This window comes from Mastomys coucha, unplaced genomic scaffold (assembly GCF_008632895.1).
Source record: "Mastomys coucha isolate ucsf_1 unplaced genomic scaffold, UCSF_Mcou_1 pScaffold15, whole genome shotgun sequence".
NCBI lineage: Eukaryota > Metazoa > Chordata > Mammalia > Rodentia > Muridae > Mastomys > Mastomys coucha.
The window spans coordinates 104355482-104374606 of record NW_022196897.1 but is presented as its reverse complement, the minus strand read 5'-3'; the positions used below and the strand labels follow the sequence as shown (position 1 = coordinate 104374606).

The 19125-nt window shown below is 44.7% G+C and overlaps 1 protein-coding gene across 1 annotated transcript; it reads left to right on the top strand.

The window, feature by feature from the left end:
- The first annotated feature begins 7156 nt into the window (after positions 1-7156).
- Ppp1r14d (protein phosphatase 1 regulatory inhibitor subunit 14D) lies at positions 7157-18132 on the top strand. The gene is made up of 4 exons (XM_031371509.1): positions 7157-7504; positions 17291-17374; positions 17589-17621; positions 17822-18132. The coding sequence occupies exons 1-4, from the start codon at positions 7247-7249 to the stop codon at positions 17885-17887; spliced, it is 441 nt and encodes a 146-aa protein (XP_031227369.1). The 5' UTR covers positions 7157-7246; the 3' UTR covers positions 17888-18132.
- Positions 18133-19125: the final 993 nt, after the last annotated feature.

Sequence of the window (19125 nt, the reverse complement as noted above, 5' to 3'; positions counted from 1 at the left end):
ATAAAAATAAAATATAAATTAAATAAATAAATAAATAAAATAAAAATAAAAGACAGTCCGATAAAGAGCCCTTTACCGGTACTTAAAAAAATTCCAAAGGGCTTGAGAGATGGCTCAGCAGTTGGGATTGCATACTGTGTTTGCAAAGGACCAGAATTGGTTCCCATCACCTATACTGAGTGGCTTACAGCTCCCTGTAACTTCAGCTCCAGAGAGCACTGGCCTCTGAGGGCACTCATATTTGTGTACACATACCTATACCCACACCCTAGTATACACATACACGGAATTAAAAGTAAAAAAATTTTTTTTGAATCCCAGCAGGATGATTACAAATTCAGGGCCACTTTGGGCTAAGTAGCATGTCTGGGACCTACTGGCCAGCTAGCTAGTCTAGCCTAATGGATGAGCTCCAAGCCAATAAGAGACCTTGTCTTTGTGTGTGTGTGTGTGTGTAATATTATTTTTATTAGGCTTTGAGACAGGGCCTTTCTATGTATTTCAATGCAGCCTTGAATTCAAAGCAATCCTCCTGCCTCAGTTTCTTCAGGTATCAGATTGCTGTGATACATGGAACATAGCCATGGGTTACATAATAGTCTCATTTCAAAATATTTGTATTTACAGTAAGCTGCAGCTGTGTCTTTTGCCACCATTTTAGCAACTTACTTGGGGGAAGTAAGTGTTGGGAGGTGTATATAAATAAAACTCTGGTATTTCCACCTCAGAACTGACACCAGCACTGCTTAGGTGATGAAGAACCGAGAGTAGATAGCCCAGGGCCTTGGAGTAAAACCAAATGCTGTTCTAAAAACAAAAACAAAACAAACAAAACCAAAAACATGGATAAAAGGACTCCTAATGGCATCCTGCAAGAGGTTTTGTCTTTAAGAAGGGTGGTGTTCCTGGGATGATCCTCCTGCCTCTTCTATGCGAGTATATACACACACACTCTCAAGACAAGTCCCACCACCACCAAAAGAGGGTTGGGATGTAGCTCAGTTAATAAAATGTTTCCCTGCAGAGAGTTTGAGGCCAGCCTGGTCTACACAGCAAGTTCCAGGACAGCCAGGACTATGCAGAGAAACCTGCCATGGGCCGGCCAGTCTGGCCTCCCTCAACCCGTGGGAGGAACAGGGTCCTAGTCAGGTAGACAAGACGTTGGCAAAGAAATGACAAACAGAAACAAACACAAGGGAGTGCAGATTCTGAATGTCATATGTACAAAATAGAAATCAGGCTTATATGGTATACAGAGAACAGGGCAAACTACAGAAGTCATGTAGGCAGGAGATGGCTGCATCAAGGACAGTGAGAACAAGCAACCAAGTGCAAGGCGGAGGAGCAGTGGTGTCTTTCTACTTGGGCTATTTTGGCAGCCTTGAGATAAATTCTCTGGGTCTGTCTGGAGCAAGTAGCTGAAGGTCGTATTCTAGCATTCCTTGGCTGTAACATAAATAATTAGTGATGGAAGCCCTACAACTTCTAACTTCTCACTGGCAGTAAAACTTTTTCTTTGTGTGAGACTTCTCTGATAAAAAGTGCCTAACTGCTAGCTCTAACTCTTGAGACACCCTGTCTGGTAAGACAGCTTCTTAGTAAAAATTCCAAGCTAATTACAGCTAGGAAATCTATTAGGATTATTGAAACTCTGTGAAGGCCAGGAAATAATGCTCAAACTCAGTTTAGCTAATAACAAAATATTTCTTAGGGCACCTTGATGCCTGAATAAAGAAAGCATGCAGATCTCCTCACAGATTATAGCAGAGATCAATCTGGAACACCTCTGAGTTAGGAGATGTCAGGGACTGGGCTACCTCAGGAGACAGACTCCTTTTGAAGTATACGCCTCAGGTTGGTGATCAGGTTTTTAGGCCTGTCCCAGACACAACTGAAGTAGACGAGTTCTGTGTGACAGAAACCCTGTCTTAAAAAAAATAATTTTTTTTAAAAAGTTGATAAAATAAAATGCTTTCCTAACATGGATAAAGCCTGGGCTTGACTCCCAGTCCCACATAAACCAGGCATGGCTATGTATACCTGTAATCCTAAGATTCAGGAAGTGAGGCAGAAAGATTAGAAATCCAGGGTCATCCTGTACTATACAGAGAGGTTAAAGCCCACCTGGGATACATGAAACCTTGACTTTAATAATGTTTAAAATATTCCAGCCAGGCATAGTGGTATGCAATTTTAGTCCTACCCCGCAGGCACATCTCTATGAATCCTAAGCCAGCCTATTTTATACAGTGAGCTCCAGGACAGACAAGGCTACACAGTGAGCCCTTGTCAACCTCCCCCAACCAAAATCAAATAAAAGGTTCCAAATAACTGTATATAGCACTTTCAAAGACATATTTATTTTATTTTATGTGTATGAATGTTTTATCTGCATGTATGTATATGTACATTTGTGCCTGGTGCCCACAGAAATCCGAAGAGGGTGTCAGATCCCTTTGAACTGTAGCTACAGATGGTTGTGAAGCCACCATATGGGTGCTGGGAATTGAACTTGGTATTCTACAAGAACAGCAGTGCTCTTAACCTCTGAGCCAGGCTGGGCAGTGGTGGCGCATGTCTTTAATCTTTGCACTTGGGAGGCAGAGGCAGGCAGACTGCAGAGTGAGTTCCAGGACAGCCAGGGCTACACAGAGAAACCTTGTCTTGAAAATAAAACAAAACAAAGCAAGCAAACAAACAAAAAAACCCTCTGAGCCACATCTCTACAGATCACTCTATCACCAGTTGATTTTTGTTTTTGTTTTTTTTTAGTTTTTTTTGTTTGTTTTTTGTTTTTTGTAAAAATAGCCCTGGATGTAGATCAGGCTGGCCTCAAACCACATATATACCTGACTCTGCCTCCCAAGCTGGGATTAAAGGTGTAAGCCACCACTGCCTGGCCTGATTTTTTATTTTAAAAAGCAATTTGATTGATTATAGGGCAAGTGGACTGGGCAGTAAGTGGGATATTATTTGCAGCATAGGGAAATGTGTTCTGTTGTCATTTTGAGAAACAGTTTCACTGTATGGCCCAGGTTGGTTCTGAACTCACATGGTTCCTTCTGCCTCAGCCTTCTGGGTGCTGGAGATTATAGATGTGTGCCACAGTGCCCATGTGATGATTTGAATGAGAAGGGCCTTCATAGGCTCATAGATTTGAATACTTGGTCCCTGATTGGTAGAACTGTTTGGGAAGGATTGGGAAGTGTGGTCTTTTGGGGGAGGTGTATCACTGGGGCCGGTGCTGAGGTTTCAGGAGACTTGTATGGCCCCCAGTGTGTCTCCTTCTGCCCCTACTTTCAAATCAGTGTGAGTTCTCAGCCTTTCTGCCTCCAAGCCTCTAACTTAGTTCTTCAATCTCCTCTTCCTCTTCTTTCTTCCTTCTTTTTCCTCTTCTTCTTCCTCCTCTACTTCTTCTTCCTCCTCCTCTTCCTCTTCCTTCTTTCTTCTTCCTCTTCCTAGTCCTCTCCTTCCTCCTCTTCCTCCCCCTTTTACTCCTTCAGACAAGCTATCATACTCGTAGCCCAAGCTGATCCACAGTCAGACTAGTCAGACTAGTGCTCAGGCTAGTCTTAAGCATGTAGCAATCCTCCTGCCTCATTTTCCCAAGTACTGGGATTATAGGTGTTAGCCATCATGCTTGGCTTTAAAAAAAAAAAAAAAAGATTTATTATTATATCTAAGTACACTGTAGCTGTCTTCAGACAGCACCAGAAGAGGGTATCAGATCTACCATGTGGTTGCTGGGACTTGAACTCAGGACCTTTGGAAGAGCAGTCAGTGCCCTTAACCGCTGAGCCATCTCTCCAGCTCACTTTTTTTTTTTTTTTTTTTTTAGGATGAGATCTTGCTATGTAGCACAGGCTGACTTTGAATTCATAACCTTCTTGCTTCTGCTTCTTGAGTTCTAGGACTACACATGTATGCCACCTTGCCCAGCACTCGCTTTTTTCTAAAGCTGTTTCTCGGGAGCCAACATATCATGGTGGAAGTCAAGACACTGAGCATGGAAACTTCACATCATTAAGGCAACCATTATAAGACCTAGGAAGAAGTTATAACAAAAGTCAGGGACTAGGAATGTAGCTCTGTTGGTAGAGTGTTTGCCTAATGTGCAAGCAGATCCAGACTGCAGAAATCACTGTGGGCCTAACCCTGAGATGTGAAGGCAGTAGGATTGGAAATTCAAGATGGGGCTGGGGAGATGGCTCAGTGTTGAGAACACATTCCACGCTTGCAGAAGACCAGAATTCAGTTCCCAGCATCCATGTTGGGCTGGGTGTTAGTTAGGTTTTTTGTCAACACTGAGGTCATTTGGAAAGAGGGCACCTCAATTAAGAAAATAAATACCTCCATAAGATTGGCTTAGGCAAGCCCATGGGGCTTTTTTTTTTTTTTTTCTTTTTGACTAATGATTTGTGGGAGAGGGCCCAGCTCACTGTGGGTGGTGCCAGGGCTGGTGGTCTTAGATAAGAAAGCACGTTGAGCAAGCCATGAGGAGCAAGCCAGCAAGCAGGACTCTTCTGAGTCCTTGTGTCTACTCCTGCCTCTATGTTTCTAGCTTGGCTTCTGTTCTCGAATTTTTCGAAAAAAAAAATTATTTAAAGATTTATTTATTTTTTTATTTATGGCTGTACAGATGGCCCTGAGCTATCATGTGTGTGGCTGCGGAGAATTGAACTCAGGACCTCTGCCAGCCCCGCTCACCCCAGCCCTGCTTGTTCCAGTGTAATTCACTGTAGTTGTCTTCAGACGCTCCAGAAGAGGGCGTCAGATCTCATTATGGGTGGTTGTGAGCCACCATGTGGTTATTGGGATCTGAACTCAGTGCTCTTACCCGCTGAGCCATCTTGCCAGCCTGGCTTCTCTTCTCATTGTAGCTGTATGTGAAATAAACCCTGTCCTCCCCAAGTTGCTTTTTGTCCTGGTGTTTATCGCAGCAAAACAAAGCAAATTAAATGTGGATTTTTGTTGTTGTTGTTGTTGTCATTAAGAGAGAGAGGGTGCTGGCTCACAACCATCCATAATGAGATCGGACGCCCTCTTCTGGTGCTTCTGAAGACAGCTACAGTATATTACGCCCGAGCGAGCGGGCTGGAGCAAGGAGAGGTCCTGAGTTCAATTTCCCAGCAGCCACACACATGATGGCTCACGGCCATCTGTACAGCTACAATGTACCAGTGTACTCATATACATAAAATAAATAAAATAAACCTTTTAAAAACAAAGAGAGAGAGAGAGAGCCGGGTGGTGGTGGCACACACCTTTAATCCCAGCACTTGTGAGGGAGAAGCAGGAGGATTTCTGAGTTCAAGGCCAGCCTGGTCTACAGAGTGAGTTCCAGGACAGCCAGGCGTACACAGAGAAATCTTGTCTTGAAACAACAACAGCAGCAGCAACAAAAACTAACAACATCAGTAAGAAGACAGGCAGCTCACAACTGCCTGTGACACCAATCAAGGGGACCTGACTCCTTCTCTAGACTCTGCAGTCACCTCTATCCATGTGCATAGACCCCCACACATACACATACATAAATTTGTTTGTTTGTTTGTTTTGTTTTTGTTTTTGGAAACGGGGTTTCTCTGTGTAGCCCTGGCTGTCCTGGAACTCACTCTGTAGACCAGGCTAGCCTCAAATTCAGAAATCTGCCTGCCTCTGCCTCCCAATTGCTGGGATTAAAGGCATGCACACCACTGCCCAACTCATAAATCTTTTAAAAAGAGAAGTTCAAGAGCATTTTAAGCTATGTAGCAAGTTTAAAGCCAACCTGGGATAAGAGAGAGAAAGAGAAAGAGAGAGAGAAAGAGAAAGAGAGAGGGGGAGGGAAAGAGAGAGAGAAGGAATAGGGCTGGCAAGATGGTTCAGTGTATAGAAGTGCTTACTGTACAAGCTTGGTGACCTGAGCGCAGTCCTTGGATCCCATGTGAAAAAAGCTGTCGCCAGTGCTACACATCTGCAGTCCATCACCCTTATCAGTGACTACAGAGGCAGGAGAATCACCCAGATCACAGTCCATCTAGCTGGTGCCACAGAAACAAGCCTCGGGATCTGTCACACAGAAGGAGGAGAGCGCTGTCCTCTGGCTCCACACATGTACCTGCATTACACACAGTAATAGTAGGTTTTAATTAACATATACTGTACCCTAGGAACAGTCTGTTATTGATCAGCATGTACCGAGACACACACACACCAGATAAAAGGGCAGTCACTATCTCAAGAGAACTAAAGCCAAAACTAGTGGTAGGAGCTGGGGTTTACATCTTCAGAAGGGAGAAAAAGTCTTTATTTATTTATTTTTTCGTCTGTTTTTCCAAGCTGTTCATTAAAACAAAACAAAAAAAGACAAAACAAACCATAAAAACCCAGTCTTCTCAAACGTTATTTAATTTTTTTTTCCTTAATAAAGGACTGAACATGAAAGTACTTTTAAATGGCAAGCTTGTTTACCAGTCTTGATCCCTATGTGAAGTCAGGACTGCGGGTGTCTTTTATCCGGAAGAAGCTGAATCAGGGGAGGGTCACATGACAATAAACTAGACTTCCAAGAAGGACGACAGGCCGAGTAGGCCAGGCTGCATCAATCTGCCTTTAACAATCACAGCAACAGAGCAGTGATATCCAGACACACCCAGACACAGGGCACCGGGCCCAGGGGTCAGAAGTAGCCATCTGCGAACTCTATCCACTGGCCTGCCGAGATTGCCCTCGGTGGCGCCTCACCCGGAGTAGGAATCCTACTCCTGCAGGAACCGGAATTATCTGACCACAACTGCTAAGGCCTGCAGTGGACTATCTAGTTCTTAGAAGATAGTATGCTCAGGGACTAAGGGTGAGTGAGCCTGGTCGCCCTGTGTCTAGAACTAGCCACAGAAGACAGGTGGGAGCCCAGCACCCCTCAGCACTCAAAGGCTCTTTCCTTCCTCTTCTCAAGGCTTGCTAGCCTCTTGACCTTTGCTGGTTGGAGGTTTCTGTGACTGTGGGCTCTGGCAGCTGCAGAATGGAGGCTGGGTTACGGCTCTGAATGCCACTGGCTGGCAGAGAGAAGTTAAGAGACTCATTCCCAGCACTAACTGAAGGCCTATTGATCTTTGACCCCTGCCCCTCCCAAGAGCCTTGGCCCTCTTCCCACCTCCTTTTTTCCTTGTGGGCCTCTCCCTCCATTCTCTGTCCCCTCATTTTCCTCTATGCTCTTGCCTAGACTGGCAGTTTCCCCCAGCTCCTTGTACAGTCCGATCTTTCCATGCTGTCTTCAGGCCCTGCTTCCTGTACATCTCCCAACCCTGGCACAGACAACCCAGACAAGAAAGTCCACTGGGCTTCTGAGAAGAGAAGGAGGGCATCATCCACGGACTCAGAGTCAAAGACTCACTTGGACATTTCTAAGTTGCCCAGGTCCCGGAGACCCAGCCGGCTGACGGTGAAGTATGACCGGGGTCATCTGCAGCGCTGGCTGGAGATGGAGCAGTGGATAGATGCTCAGGTCCAGGAACTCTTCCAGGTGGGTAGCTTGAGGGGGTTGCTGGAGGGCTGGAGGGCTGATCTGACGTGCTCTCATGGCGCATGCTTCTTCAGATGGAAGCAAAGTCTCAACCATCGCTTTAACCCCTTTGTGCGATGGAAAAGGCCTGATTTCATTTATGGAAATTCCCTACACTCAGTTTCTGAGCTATATAATGGGGCTACCCATGCCTGATATATCTATTTGCTGAGACTTTCTGAGATTTCACTGACAGTTGAAGAGTAAGTGCTTGCCAGACTTTGTTGCTTTATGCCTCTTCACTGTACATGCATGCAAAAGGCCACATTGTCCAATACTGTCCCTATCAGTACTGTGGCTTCTAGTTTTAAATGAATTAAGATGAGATGAAACTCAAAATTAAGATCCCAGCTCACATAGCAATGGTTAAAGTGCTGACTGTCTCATGTACCACATTGTCAGCACAGATGTGGACCAGCCCCACTCTCTCAGGATGGCCAATGTAGAGCTAGACAGTGAGAACAGCCAAAGAACACTGACACTATGACTTCTACTGGCTTGGACTGTGTGGCTCTGGCTGCCTTTCCTCAACCTCAACCTGGGGAAGGATGGGTCTTGCCCCTGGACATGGGGCAAACAGTAAGTAGTCTCTTACTTAGACTCTGCCAACTCTGATCCCAGAGCAGTAGCAACTGCTTCATCAAGAGTAAGGTTCCACTTCTTTACCATATCCTAGCCACAATGCAAGCCTGCATGTACATTATTTGATTTAACTCTTCCCCAAATTCCATTGGGTAGCTGTTGTCTTACAGCTCAGAATTTGAGACTTAGGGCTGCAGATATAGCTCAGTGGATAGTGTTTGGATGAAGTCTGGGTTCTGATCCCCAGCATTGGCATAACATACATGGTTCATGGCTGCTCATTCTTAAGGAGGTAGAAGCTGGAGGGTCAGAAGTTCACAGTTGTCCTCAGCTACTTAGCTAATTCAAGGCTACTAGAATACATAAGTGACTTGTTCAAAGTCATGTAGCTAGGGAGTCATAGACTAGGACTCTAGCTTGGCCTCTGGCTAGAAAGTTGGGGTATTTATTTGAACAGCCAGCCAATGGGAAGTTAATCTGCTACTGTGGGTATAAGCCCCATGGTTGGGTCCCAGAGACTAACCCACAAGACCAGGAGACCTCATTGTTCACAAGAGTGTTTGTTAGCATGACTGTCTTCTTCTGCCCTCCTTCCCTTCTCCCTTCCTCCCTTCCTTTCTCCTCCCTTCTTTCCTTCTTTGGGTCCTGTGTTCAGGCCTGTGATTCTTACAAGTGAGGCTTGTCAGATGTCCTACTAAGAGAGTAGAAAGGATGGCTGATGGGGCCTAATCAGTGTTGCAGCTCACTATGTCCTGTGCCTGTCTAGTGCACACATGGCTGGTCTGCGGAAGCATCCTTAGCCTGCGTATAGAGGGTAGAGAGATGGTCCAGAGTCGGGAGCTAGAGAGGTAAGCTTTCTTGGCCCCTATCTCCTCTGGATTTGCAGGGTACCACCAGCTACCCCCACTTTACTACTTCCAGCTCCTCCCCACCAGCTAAGTTTCGGTTTCAAAGTGTTTCATGTGCCCTTGAACAAAAAGTCTCACATTTCAGACATCTCAGGGCAAGTCTTGCCAAGCAACCAGGAAGGCAGAAGCCAAAGAACCCACTTTACAAGGCAAGGAGGGAGGAGGGAGGCTGTATTGTAATATGCCCATAATACTGGGAAACAAGGCATGTGGGAGGACTGCTCCCAGGCAATGACTGGCATAAAACACCTGCCCTGTTGTTTCCATGGCAACTGTTCAAAGGTGCCAGCAGGAAGCGACTAAGTGCCCTGAAAGCTCCAGGTGGCTGGGCATCTAGACAGAGATCACGGTAACTCCGAGCGTATCAAGCTTCTATTTATTTTCCCAGTGCCTCTTCATGGTCTGTCCTGCCCACGTTTTCCCTGCTGTACCACATTGGGAAGGGGTACAGGGATGTGCCTCTTGTTTAATAACACACAACCTTCCTTCTTCAGAGGACCAATGTCCCCAAGGGTGTGTAGCCTGGCCTGGGGTCTGTAAGAAACTAAATCTGGGGATACACACAATCTGGGGGCCCTGGGACTTCTGTTCTCTAGAAGTAGCCTGAGGATTTGGCTTAATCAACTGTACATTTAAGGAGACCTCTTGTTAACAACAGGCTCCATACACTACTTCTATCCTGCCTCCCCCCTTTTTAACCTCATCAGGCCCCTGAAAGGATTTGTCCACACTCACTTCTGACTTTTCCCATTCCTATACCACTCAGTCTCCTGAAATCTACTGAGAGCTCTTGCTAAGTGCTGTATTAAAACTAATGTGCATATCAGCAGGGGACACGGCGGACCAAGAGTGAATTTCCTATAATTCCGTGATACTGAATTTTCCTGGTGACAGCTGGAACACACTCCTTTGGGAACACCTCTCCCCAACCCCACCCCAACCCCCCCAAAAGGAAGCAGACACAGGCATTTTTCTGCAGAATTAAATATGCTGTTAATTCCATCAGGTAAAGCTTTTATTTAAAATATGATCACTTCTGGAGGCTTTCCATGCCTCTTTTATTTTATTTTTAGTGTTTTGAGACAGTCTTGCTATATAGTCCTGGTTGGCCTAGAATTCATCACTATGTAGCTCAGGCTGGCCTCAAACTTTCCGCAATGTTCCTGCTTCCTGAGTGCTGGAATTAAATAGGCATGTGCCAGCACACCAGACTTTTTTATAGGCTTTATTAATTTATTATTATAACTATTACTATGGAAGGTACTGAAGATTAAACTCAGGACCTCATGTATAGGAGGCAAAACAAGACCTTTACCACTAAGTTCCATCCATTTAATTCATTTAATCTGCCTGTCTGTTTATCTGGGCTTTGTTATTGTGATGTTGGGTTTTTTTGTTGTTGTTGTTGTTTGAGACAGGGTTTCTCTGTGTAGCCCTGGCTGTCCTGGAACTCACTCTATAAACCAGGCTGGCCTCGAACTCAGAAATCTGCCTGCCTCTGCCTCCCAAGTGCTAGGCTTAAAGATGTGTGCGACACTGCCCAGCATGATGGTTTTTTTGTTTGTTTGTTTTTTGTTTTTGTTTGTTTGTTTTGTTTTTGAGATAGGATCTAAAGTAGCCAAGACTGACTTCGAACTCTCTATGGTACTGAGAATGGCCTTGAACTCCTAACTCTTCAAGCCCCAGCTCCCAGGTGCTGGCTCCAGGCCTGTGTCCCCATGCCTGGTTATGAGGTACTTAGGGGTAAACCCAGAGCCTGTGCATGCTAGGCAAGCACTCTACCACCCCAGCTGCATGTCTGGCCACCCCTTTACAGAAGGAGACTGTTTCCAAGAAAAAAAAAAACAGGCTGGGCAGTAGTGGCACACACCTTTAATCCCAGCACTTGGGAGACAGAGGCAGGCAGAGTTCAGAGTTCGAGGTCAGCCTGGTCTACAGAGTGAGTTCCAGGACAGCCAGGGCTACACAGAAAAACCCTGTCTCAAAAAACAGAAAAACAAACAAAACAAAACAAAAACCAGTCTCCTTCCGTAGCCCAAACTGGCCTGAAAGGAATGACATAGCTCAGGCTGGCTTCCTGTTTTAGACCAAATATTGGAAAAACAGGTATGTACAGCCATACCTTACATTTTATTCCATTATTAATTTATTTTTTATTTTTTAAAAGATTTATTTATTTTATGTACATGAGTACACACAGTAGCTGTACAGATAGTTGTGAGCCTTCATCTGGTTGTTTGGAATTTACTTTTAGGACCTCTGCTCACTCCAGTCAACCCCACTCACTCCTGTCAGCCCTACTCTGTTAGACCTGGCTTGTGCACTGGTCAGCCCCACGTGCTCAGTTCCTGCTCTGCTCCAGCCCAAAGATTTACTTATTATTATAAATAAATACACTGTAGCTGTCTTTAGACACACCAGAAGAGGGCATCAGATCTCATTATAGGTGGTTGTGAGCCACCATGTGGTTGCTGGGATTTGAACTCAGGACCTTTGGGAGAATAGATGGTGCTCTTAACTGCTGAGCCATCTCTCCAGCCTCCCATTATTAATTTTTTATTATTGGTGTATATGTGTCAATGTGTTCAGATGTCTCTTCAGGAGCTGTCTACTCTTTGTTGAATTACTTTTTTTGTGACTGGAGAGATGGCTGAGTTTAGGCTCACTTCTTGTTATTACAGAGGACCCAGGTTCAGTTCCCAGCACTCACATGGTTGCTTACAATCGTCCATAATTCCAGTTCCAGGGGATGTGGCACATCTTTTGACCGCCACGGACACCATAGTGCTCATACATACATGCAGGCAAAACACTTATAATACACTTAAAAGAAAATGAACACATCTAAAACATTTGTTCCTATTTTATGTGTAGGATTGTTTTACCATCATTTGTACTAATGTACCCCAGGTGTGCAGTGTCTGTGTTGAGAGAATGACAGATCCTGGAGTTACAGGAGCTTGTAAGCTGCCTGATGTGGATGCTAGTTCTTCTGCAAGGACAGCAGGTGCCCCTGACCATTGAGACATCTTTCTGGCCCTGTCTATACCTTGTATGTGTGAGTCAGGATCTCTCCCTGGGACTGAGGGGCTTGCTGGTTTGTAGGCAAGGCTAGTAGACCAGCAAGTCCCAGGCATACTCGAGTTCTGCCCTGCCTCTGGGATTACAGGCACTTGACACTGGCCATCTTTTGATATGGGTGCTGAGGATCAGCCTCAGGTCCTCATGCAAATGTAGCAAGCACTTTAAATATTATCTCTCCTACCTGCCACCTTTTGTATTATTTGAACATGTAGAGATCAAAGGACAACTTTCATTTAGAAAGTTCATTTAGAAAGTAGAGATTTCGGGGCTGGCGAGATGGCTCAGCAGGTAAGAACACTGACTGCTCTTCCGGAGGTCCTGAGTTCAAATCCCAGCAACCACATAGTGGCTCACAACCACCTATAATGAGATCTGACGCCCTCTTCTGGTGTGTTTGAAGAAAGCTACAGTGAATTACACCAGAGCGGGGCCGGAGCGAGCCAGAGAGCAGCCACACACATGATAGCTCACAGCCATCTGTACAACTACAGTGTACTCATACACATAAAATAAATAAAATAAATCTTTAAAAAAAAAAAAAAGAAAGTAGAGAATTTATTTTCTTCTCCCACTGTGTGATCTGGGGCTCAAACAGAAGTAATCAGCCTGTGGTAAGTGCCTTTATCTGCTATGCCCTTCCCCCACCCCCCAGATAGGGTCTCATTGTGTAGCATTGGCTAACCTAGAATTCATTATGTAGAGTAGGCTAGGCTTGAATCCAGAGAAATCAGCCTGGCTCTGCCTTCTGAATGTTGGTCAAAGGTGTGTGCTGCCAAGATTAACCCTTGGCCTGTGTGTGTGTGTGTGTGTGTGTGTGTGTGTGTGTGTGTGTGTGTGTGTGTAACCCTCGCTGTCCTGTTACTTGCCATGTAGTCCAGGCTAGCTTAAAGCTTTCACCAACTCCTCAGTCTCACCTGTATATTTTGTGTGGTTTTCTAGTTAGCAACTATATTATGAGAATAATTTAGTGCTTGTCAGTCACTCCTGACCCTAAGCATCAGGATTTGGTGAAGTTTGTGTTTGTTTGTTTACTTATTATAGACTTATATTTTTCAAAACCTACTTTAATAAGGGTTATTAAACCCTTCAACCTCCCTCATAGCCTACCAATCAAAGGTAGGGGAGAAAGATGGCTAATAGGACAAGGGGGACATAGACCTGGTTAAAAGTAGTTCTTTGGGGCTATTCCAATCTTTGTTGTCAGCAGTCCAGTCCACTAGCAAAATATCAACAGGAATTAGCAGTAGCAGCTCAATCCAGAAGAAACCTCGAGGCTCCACTGAAGCAGCAAGAAGCAGTCAGAACACAACCAGAAGTTCTCTGGTGTGTTTCTCTCTACAAAGTTATGACAAGCAAAGATCAGTGAAGAAAGCAAAGTGAACCAGTGCCAGAGCATCGTCTACTGTCTGTTGGGCTATACTTATTCTTTTTCCAAATATCATGTGTCCTTTCAAGCATCCGCTCCAGCAAAACATTATATGGCCTTTTACCAGACAGCTTCCAGAAAAACACCAAGTGTCTGTTCTCAGCAAAACATCCTCTCATAAGACAGTTTCCAGAAAAACATCACGTGACACAACTGGGTCTCTAGTGAAATCAGAAATTCCCTCTCTTTCTTTCTTCCTTTCTTCCTTTCTCTTTCTTTCTTTCCTTCCTTCTTTCTTTCTTTCTTTCTCTTTCTTTTTTTCTTTCTTTCTTTCTCTCTCTCTTTCTATTTATTTATTTATTTATTCGAGGTGGGGTATCATTTCACGTTTAGTAGCCAAAGGTGATCTTATATCTCTCTCCCAAGTGCTGGAGTTAGAAGTGTATTCTGGGTTTATGTTGGTCCTGAGGCCTGAGTCCAAAGCTGTGTGCATGCTTGGCAAGCACTCTATGGCAGAACTACCCAGTATCTGGTCTTCTTATGCTCCAGACTTAGAGATGGCTTCTTCCAGGAATCTTCCTGATCCCTGGGTTAGTGAGCTTTCCTTCCCACAGACTCCTGTGCTCATGTGTGAGCTTTCCTTCCCATGTACTCCTGTGGTCATGTGTGAGCTTTCCTTCCCATTGATGCCTGTGGTCATGTGTGAGCTTTCCTTCCCATGTACTCCTGTGGTCATGTGTGAGCTTTCCTTTCTATGGACTCCTGTGCTCTCTCATCAATGTAGCAAATTGCTACATTGTGGCATCTGTCTGTTACCATCTGTTGTAACTGCTCTGTAAGTTGTCTGTAGGCTTTTCAAGGGCAGGATCATATTGTCTGCCTGTCTTGGTATTATACTCCTAAGACTCATCTTCATCTTTGATATGCAACTGGCCTTCTTTTATTGATCTACCTGTTTGTCTATATATCTATCTGTTTATTGTGGCTGGCCTTGAACTCACAGAGATCTGCCTGTTTCTGCCTCCTGAGTGCTAAGCTACTACTATCCAGCTGCCCTCCCTTCACAAACACATATAGAGTTCATGAGCTTTGAATGAAATCTACTATACATGAAAAAGTGCAGGAGGAAGTCTAGAGCTTCAGGGAAAGGGGCTGACTCAGGCAATAGTGACTTTTGTTTGTTTGTTTGTTTTGTTTTTTTTGTTTTTTTGAGACAGGGTTTCTCTGTATAGCACTGGCTGTCCTGGAACTCACTCTGTAGACCAGGCTGGCCTCGAACTCAGAAATCCACCTGCCTCTGCCTCCCAAGTGCTGGGATTAAAGGCATGTGCCACCACTGCCCAGCGGCAATAGTGATTTTTAAAGAATGCAAAAGCTCTTATAAAGAAAAGATTGATACAATAAAACGAGTTTCTGCTTGGACAGAAAAAAAATAAAGAATGCAAAAGCTCTTAAGTGCTAACAATGGAAGGAGAAGGAAGATGAGGTTCTTTTCTTTTTGCTACATTATTTGATCTGTTTTATTTATTTATTCATAATTTATTCAAAATTTACAGTTACCTTTATTGACTATAAACTGACATGGAATAAATGTGTCCTTTTACAGTGACCAAAATAAATACAGTGAGTGTATTTTGTCCTTTATAAAATGTCACACCTAGCCAGGCCAGTGGTGGTGCATACCTTTAATCCTAGCATTTGGGAGGCAGAGGAAGGTGGATTTCTGAGTTCAAGGCCAGCCTGGTCTACAGAGTGAGTTCCAGGACAGTCAGGGCTATACAGAGAAACCCTGTCTCAAAAAAAAGAAAACAAAAACAAAAAACAAAAAACATTACACAGTCATGGGGTATGTAGACATGGGCATGTTTGAGTACAGGGGCCCAAGGACGTGAGGGGTCAAATTCCCCTGGAGCTGCAATTATGGATGTGTGAGGACATGGGGCTGAGAACCAAACTCAGCTCTCTGGAAGAGCAGACAGTGCTTCACTGCTGCACCATCTTCTCCAGCCCCTATGATTATACCTTTCCTTGTTTTGTTTTGAGACAGGATCTCTCTATGTAGTCCTGGCTGTCCTGGACTATCAGTCTAGGTTGGCTTCCAACTCATAGAGATTAAACTGCTGACACATGGGGCAGACTGTAACTTTTAAATTTTCTGAAATTTAACTTTATTTTACTGTTGGAGGTGGGGTATGTGCTACAGTGTGCAATTGGAGCTTAGAGGACAACCTCACTGTATTCTGTCCTTGTGTGTATTTAGTCCTGTTACATTTCATGTCAACAATGTTTACTCAGTGGCTCATGACTGTAACTTCTTTATTATTATTATTATTATTATTATTATTATTATTATTATTTGACTATAACTTCTAGAAATAGCTTTCTTCTGACCTTTAATATGATTCATATATTGCACAATTTGTCTGGGTCTTTTTTTTTTTTTTTTTTTTTTTTTTTTGAGACAGGGTCTCATTATATAGTCCTGGCTAGCCTGGTACTTGGTGGTCTCAAACTCACAGAGATCTTCCTACTTCTATTTACTGGGATTAAAGTCAAATGCTATTATGTCCAGCTAATTCACACTCTTTTTTTTTTTTTTTCGAGACAGGGTTTCTCTGTATAGCCCTGGCTGTCCTGAAACTCACTCTGTAGACCAGGCTGGCCTCAAACTCAGAAATCCACTTGCCTCTGCCTCAAACTCAGAAATCCACCTGCCTCTGCCTCCCAAGTGCTGGGATTACAGGCGTGCGCCACCTCTGCCTGGCTCACACACTTTTTGAAGTGTACAAACCCATGGTGTTCTGTATCTCCTGGATTTAAGCAAAGGTTTCCACAACCTAACTTTAGAATACTTTATCCCCCCAGTCCCAGTGTATTAGCAGTCAGCTCACATTCCCCTCCATGAGGTTTCAGCCCTAGGCAAGAACAGATCTACTTTGTCTCTGTAGATCAGCTTATACTGCATATTTCACATACATTGACTCACTGACAAGGCTTTGTTGTTAAAACTGGTCGTTCTACACACCAGGCCAGCCAGCCTTGAATTCACAGATGTCCACCTATCTCTGCTTCCTGAGTGCTGGAATTAGAGTTGTTTACCACCACACTCTCAAAAAAAATATTATTTTGTATGTATAGGTGTTTTTTTTTTTTTTTTTTTTTTTTTTTTTTTTTTTTTTGGTTTTTCGAGACAGGGTTTCTCTGAGTAGCCCTGGCTGTCCTGGAACTCACTTTGTAGACCAGGCTGGCCTTGAACTCAGAAATCCACCTGCCTCTGCCTCCCAAGTGCTGGGATTAAAGGCGTGCGCCACCACCGCCCGGCTATGTATAGGTGTTTTAATTGCATGTATATCTGTTCTCCAAATGCTCAAGGAGTCTAGAAAAAAAGGTACAGGAAGCACTGGAACTGGAGCTGTAGCAGTTGTGAGCCTCCATACGGTGCTGGAAATCTAATTCAGGTTCTCTGAAAGAACAGCTACTGCTCTGATCTGCTGAGCCATCTCCACAAGGCATTTCTCACTATGGAGTCTAGGTTGGTCTGAAAGTCATGGCCCTCTGTCCTTAGCCTATGCACTGAGAGTACAGGCACACGTGAAGACCTCTTTTGGTATAACTCTAGATACTTTTGCATAGAATATAGTAGGTGCCTAGTAAACCTTTATCAATAGGAAGACCAATGGTCCTTGTGAGTTAGCTGAGGAGGGGGATCAATATGAAGATGAGCAGATGAAAGTAGAGATGGGTGAGTCCCAGCCAGTAACTGCCGTCCTAGCACCACGTGCTCAGATGCCTGTTACTGTCAACTAGGGTCAAGAAGATCCTCCTGAGCCCGAGATTGATCTGGAGGCTCTCATGGAACTGTCCACAGAAGAGCAAAGGACTCAGCTGGAGGTAGGATGGGAAGCTGGGCTTGGGAGGCTGGGCTTGGAGCCTAGGACCTGCTTCCTTGGGTGGCATGAGAAGTGCCATTTATTAGCAGCACTCTCTAACTAAAAGATAGCTGCCAGCTACAAAGAACTGATTTCCAGGGGAGGGTTCTTCGGAGACTGGTGGGGGCTTGTGGGGAAGTACCATGGCTCAGCTCAGCTTCCTCTCTTTTACTCAGGCCATTCTCCAAGACTGCCCAGGCAACAGAGAGGTAAGGCACATTCTGCTACTGCTTTAGGAGGAAGCCTTAGGGGGAGGCTATGAGAAATAGAGAGGAGCCTTTGAGAGGAACACTTGGCCCTTGATCATTCTTTCCATTTCTTGCTCTGGGGACAGTTGGAAGATAGATTTAGGAGGGCAGCATAGTGAATGTGATTTCCTGCCCTGATCTCAGTGTTCTCTCTCCCTCAGCCTTTTATTTCTGAGCTACTCAGTCAACTCAAGAGACTTCGGAGACTCAGCAGGCCTTCGAAATAATCCTGGAGGGACCATCTTCTGAAGCCTCAGCACTGTCAGGATCCATATCTCTGATCTGGATACTGGCTGAAAGGCTGAAAGGCCTTCAATACAGACAAGGGCTGCAGAAGACAAAGAGAGACACTTGAGTAGCCCACATGTGTGTGCAGCCCCAGCTGGCTCTCAGCTGGGCTCTCTGGGAGTCAGCTGTAGTTGTTGTCTAATGCTTTCCTTGGCATCCAAGATAAAGCCTTTAGAAACCCAGATTAATGGAGTGTGGTGTGTATCTGTGCTGGGGATGGGGAGGGGGAGTGATGTCTAGGAAGACCAAGATCCTAAGTCACTTGGTTGTACCCACATCATCTACCCATTCATGGGTCCATCCAACTACCCTCATCCCTTCACCCCCATGCCAAGTTATTGGGAATTCAAAGACAGATATGACAGCCTGGCTTTGGAGAGTTAGACTCTTGAGGCCTAGAGGTCATGTGGGTAAAGCACACAGCATCCTGGAATCACCAACAAGAAGGGCCTAACTGTCACAGACAAGTTTAGAATTCCATTGAACAGGCAACAGGAAGCATCTCACTGGCTCTGGAGCATCCAGGGAGGTTGATTCCTCTTTGAATTGTACTCTCTTCTTGGATTTGCTCCTGTGCAGCACAGGAAGGAAAGCAGCAGAAGATATGCAGAGGAGTGAAAGGGATTGCCAAAGACTGAGCCAGAGACTGGCTTAAGACAGACATTGTTGGGTCTTTGAGGTACACAAGTTGAAACAGGAGCCAGGACTTCTATGAGTGGAGGAAGCAGAGTATGCATGCACTGTTCCTACATTCATTACTAAGTACTAGAGATAGAAATCCAACACAGAAGGGTCTTCTGGTTGAGCTGTGCTGAGTATAAGACACAATTCCCTATGGTGAATACTCATGCTTACTTGGAATGAGGCCTCCAGGAGGTGGGAATGTCCTTGCTGGGAGCTTACAGAATAGCTCAAACTTTTCATGAATTCCACAGGAGTCTGCTTTTAACCTACTGTGTTCTTAATATCTCTCACATGCCCCAGGCTCAGGGGCCATGAGGTTCTAGGTGTTGGGCACCTGGAGGATAGGCCACACACTAAGCATATATGAGGATGTGGGTTCAATCCCCAGTAGTACCAGTAACAAATACACAGTTGAAAGGTTCTAGAGGGAGGTATGTAGCATCCTTCTCTAGCATGTGCAAGGCCCTGGATTCAATCCCCAGGAGAGAAAAAC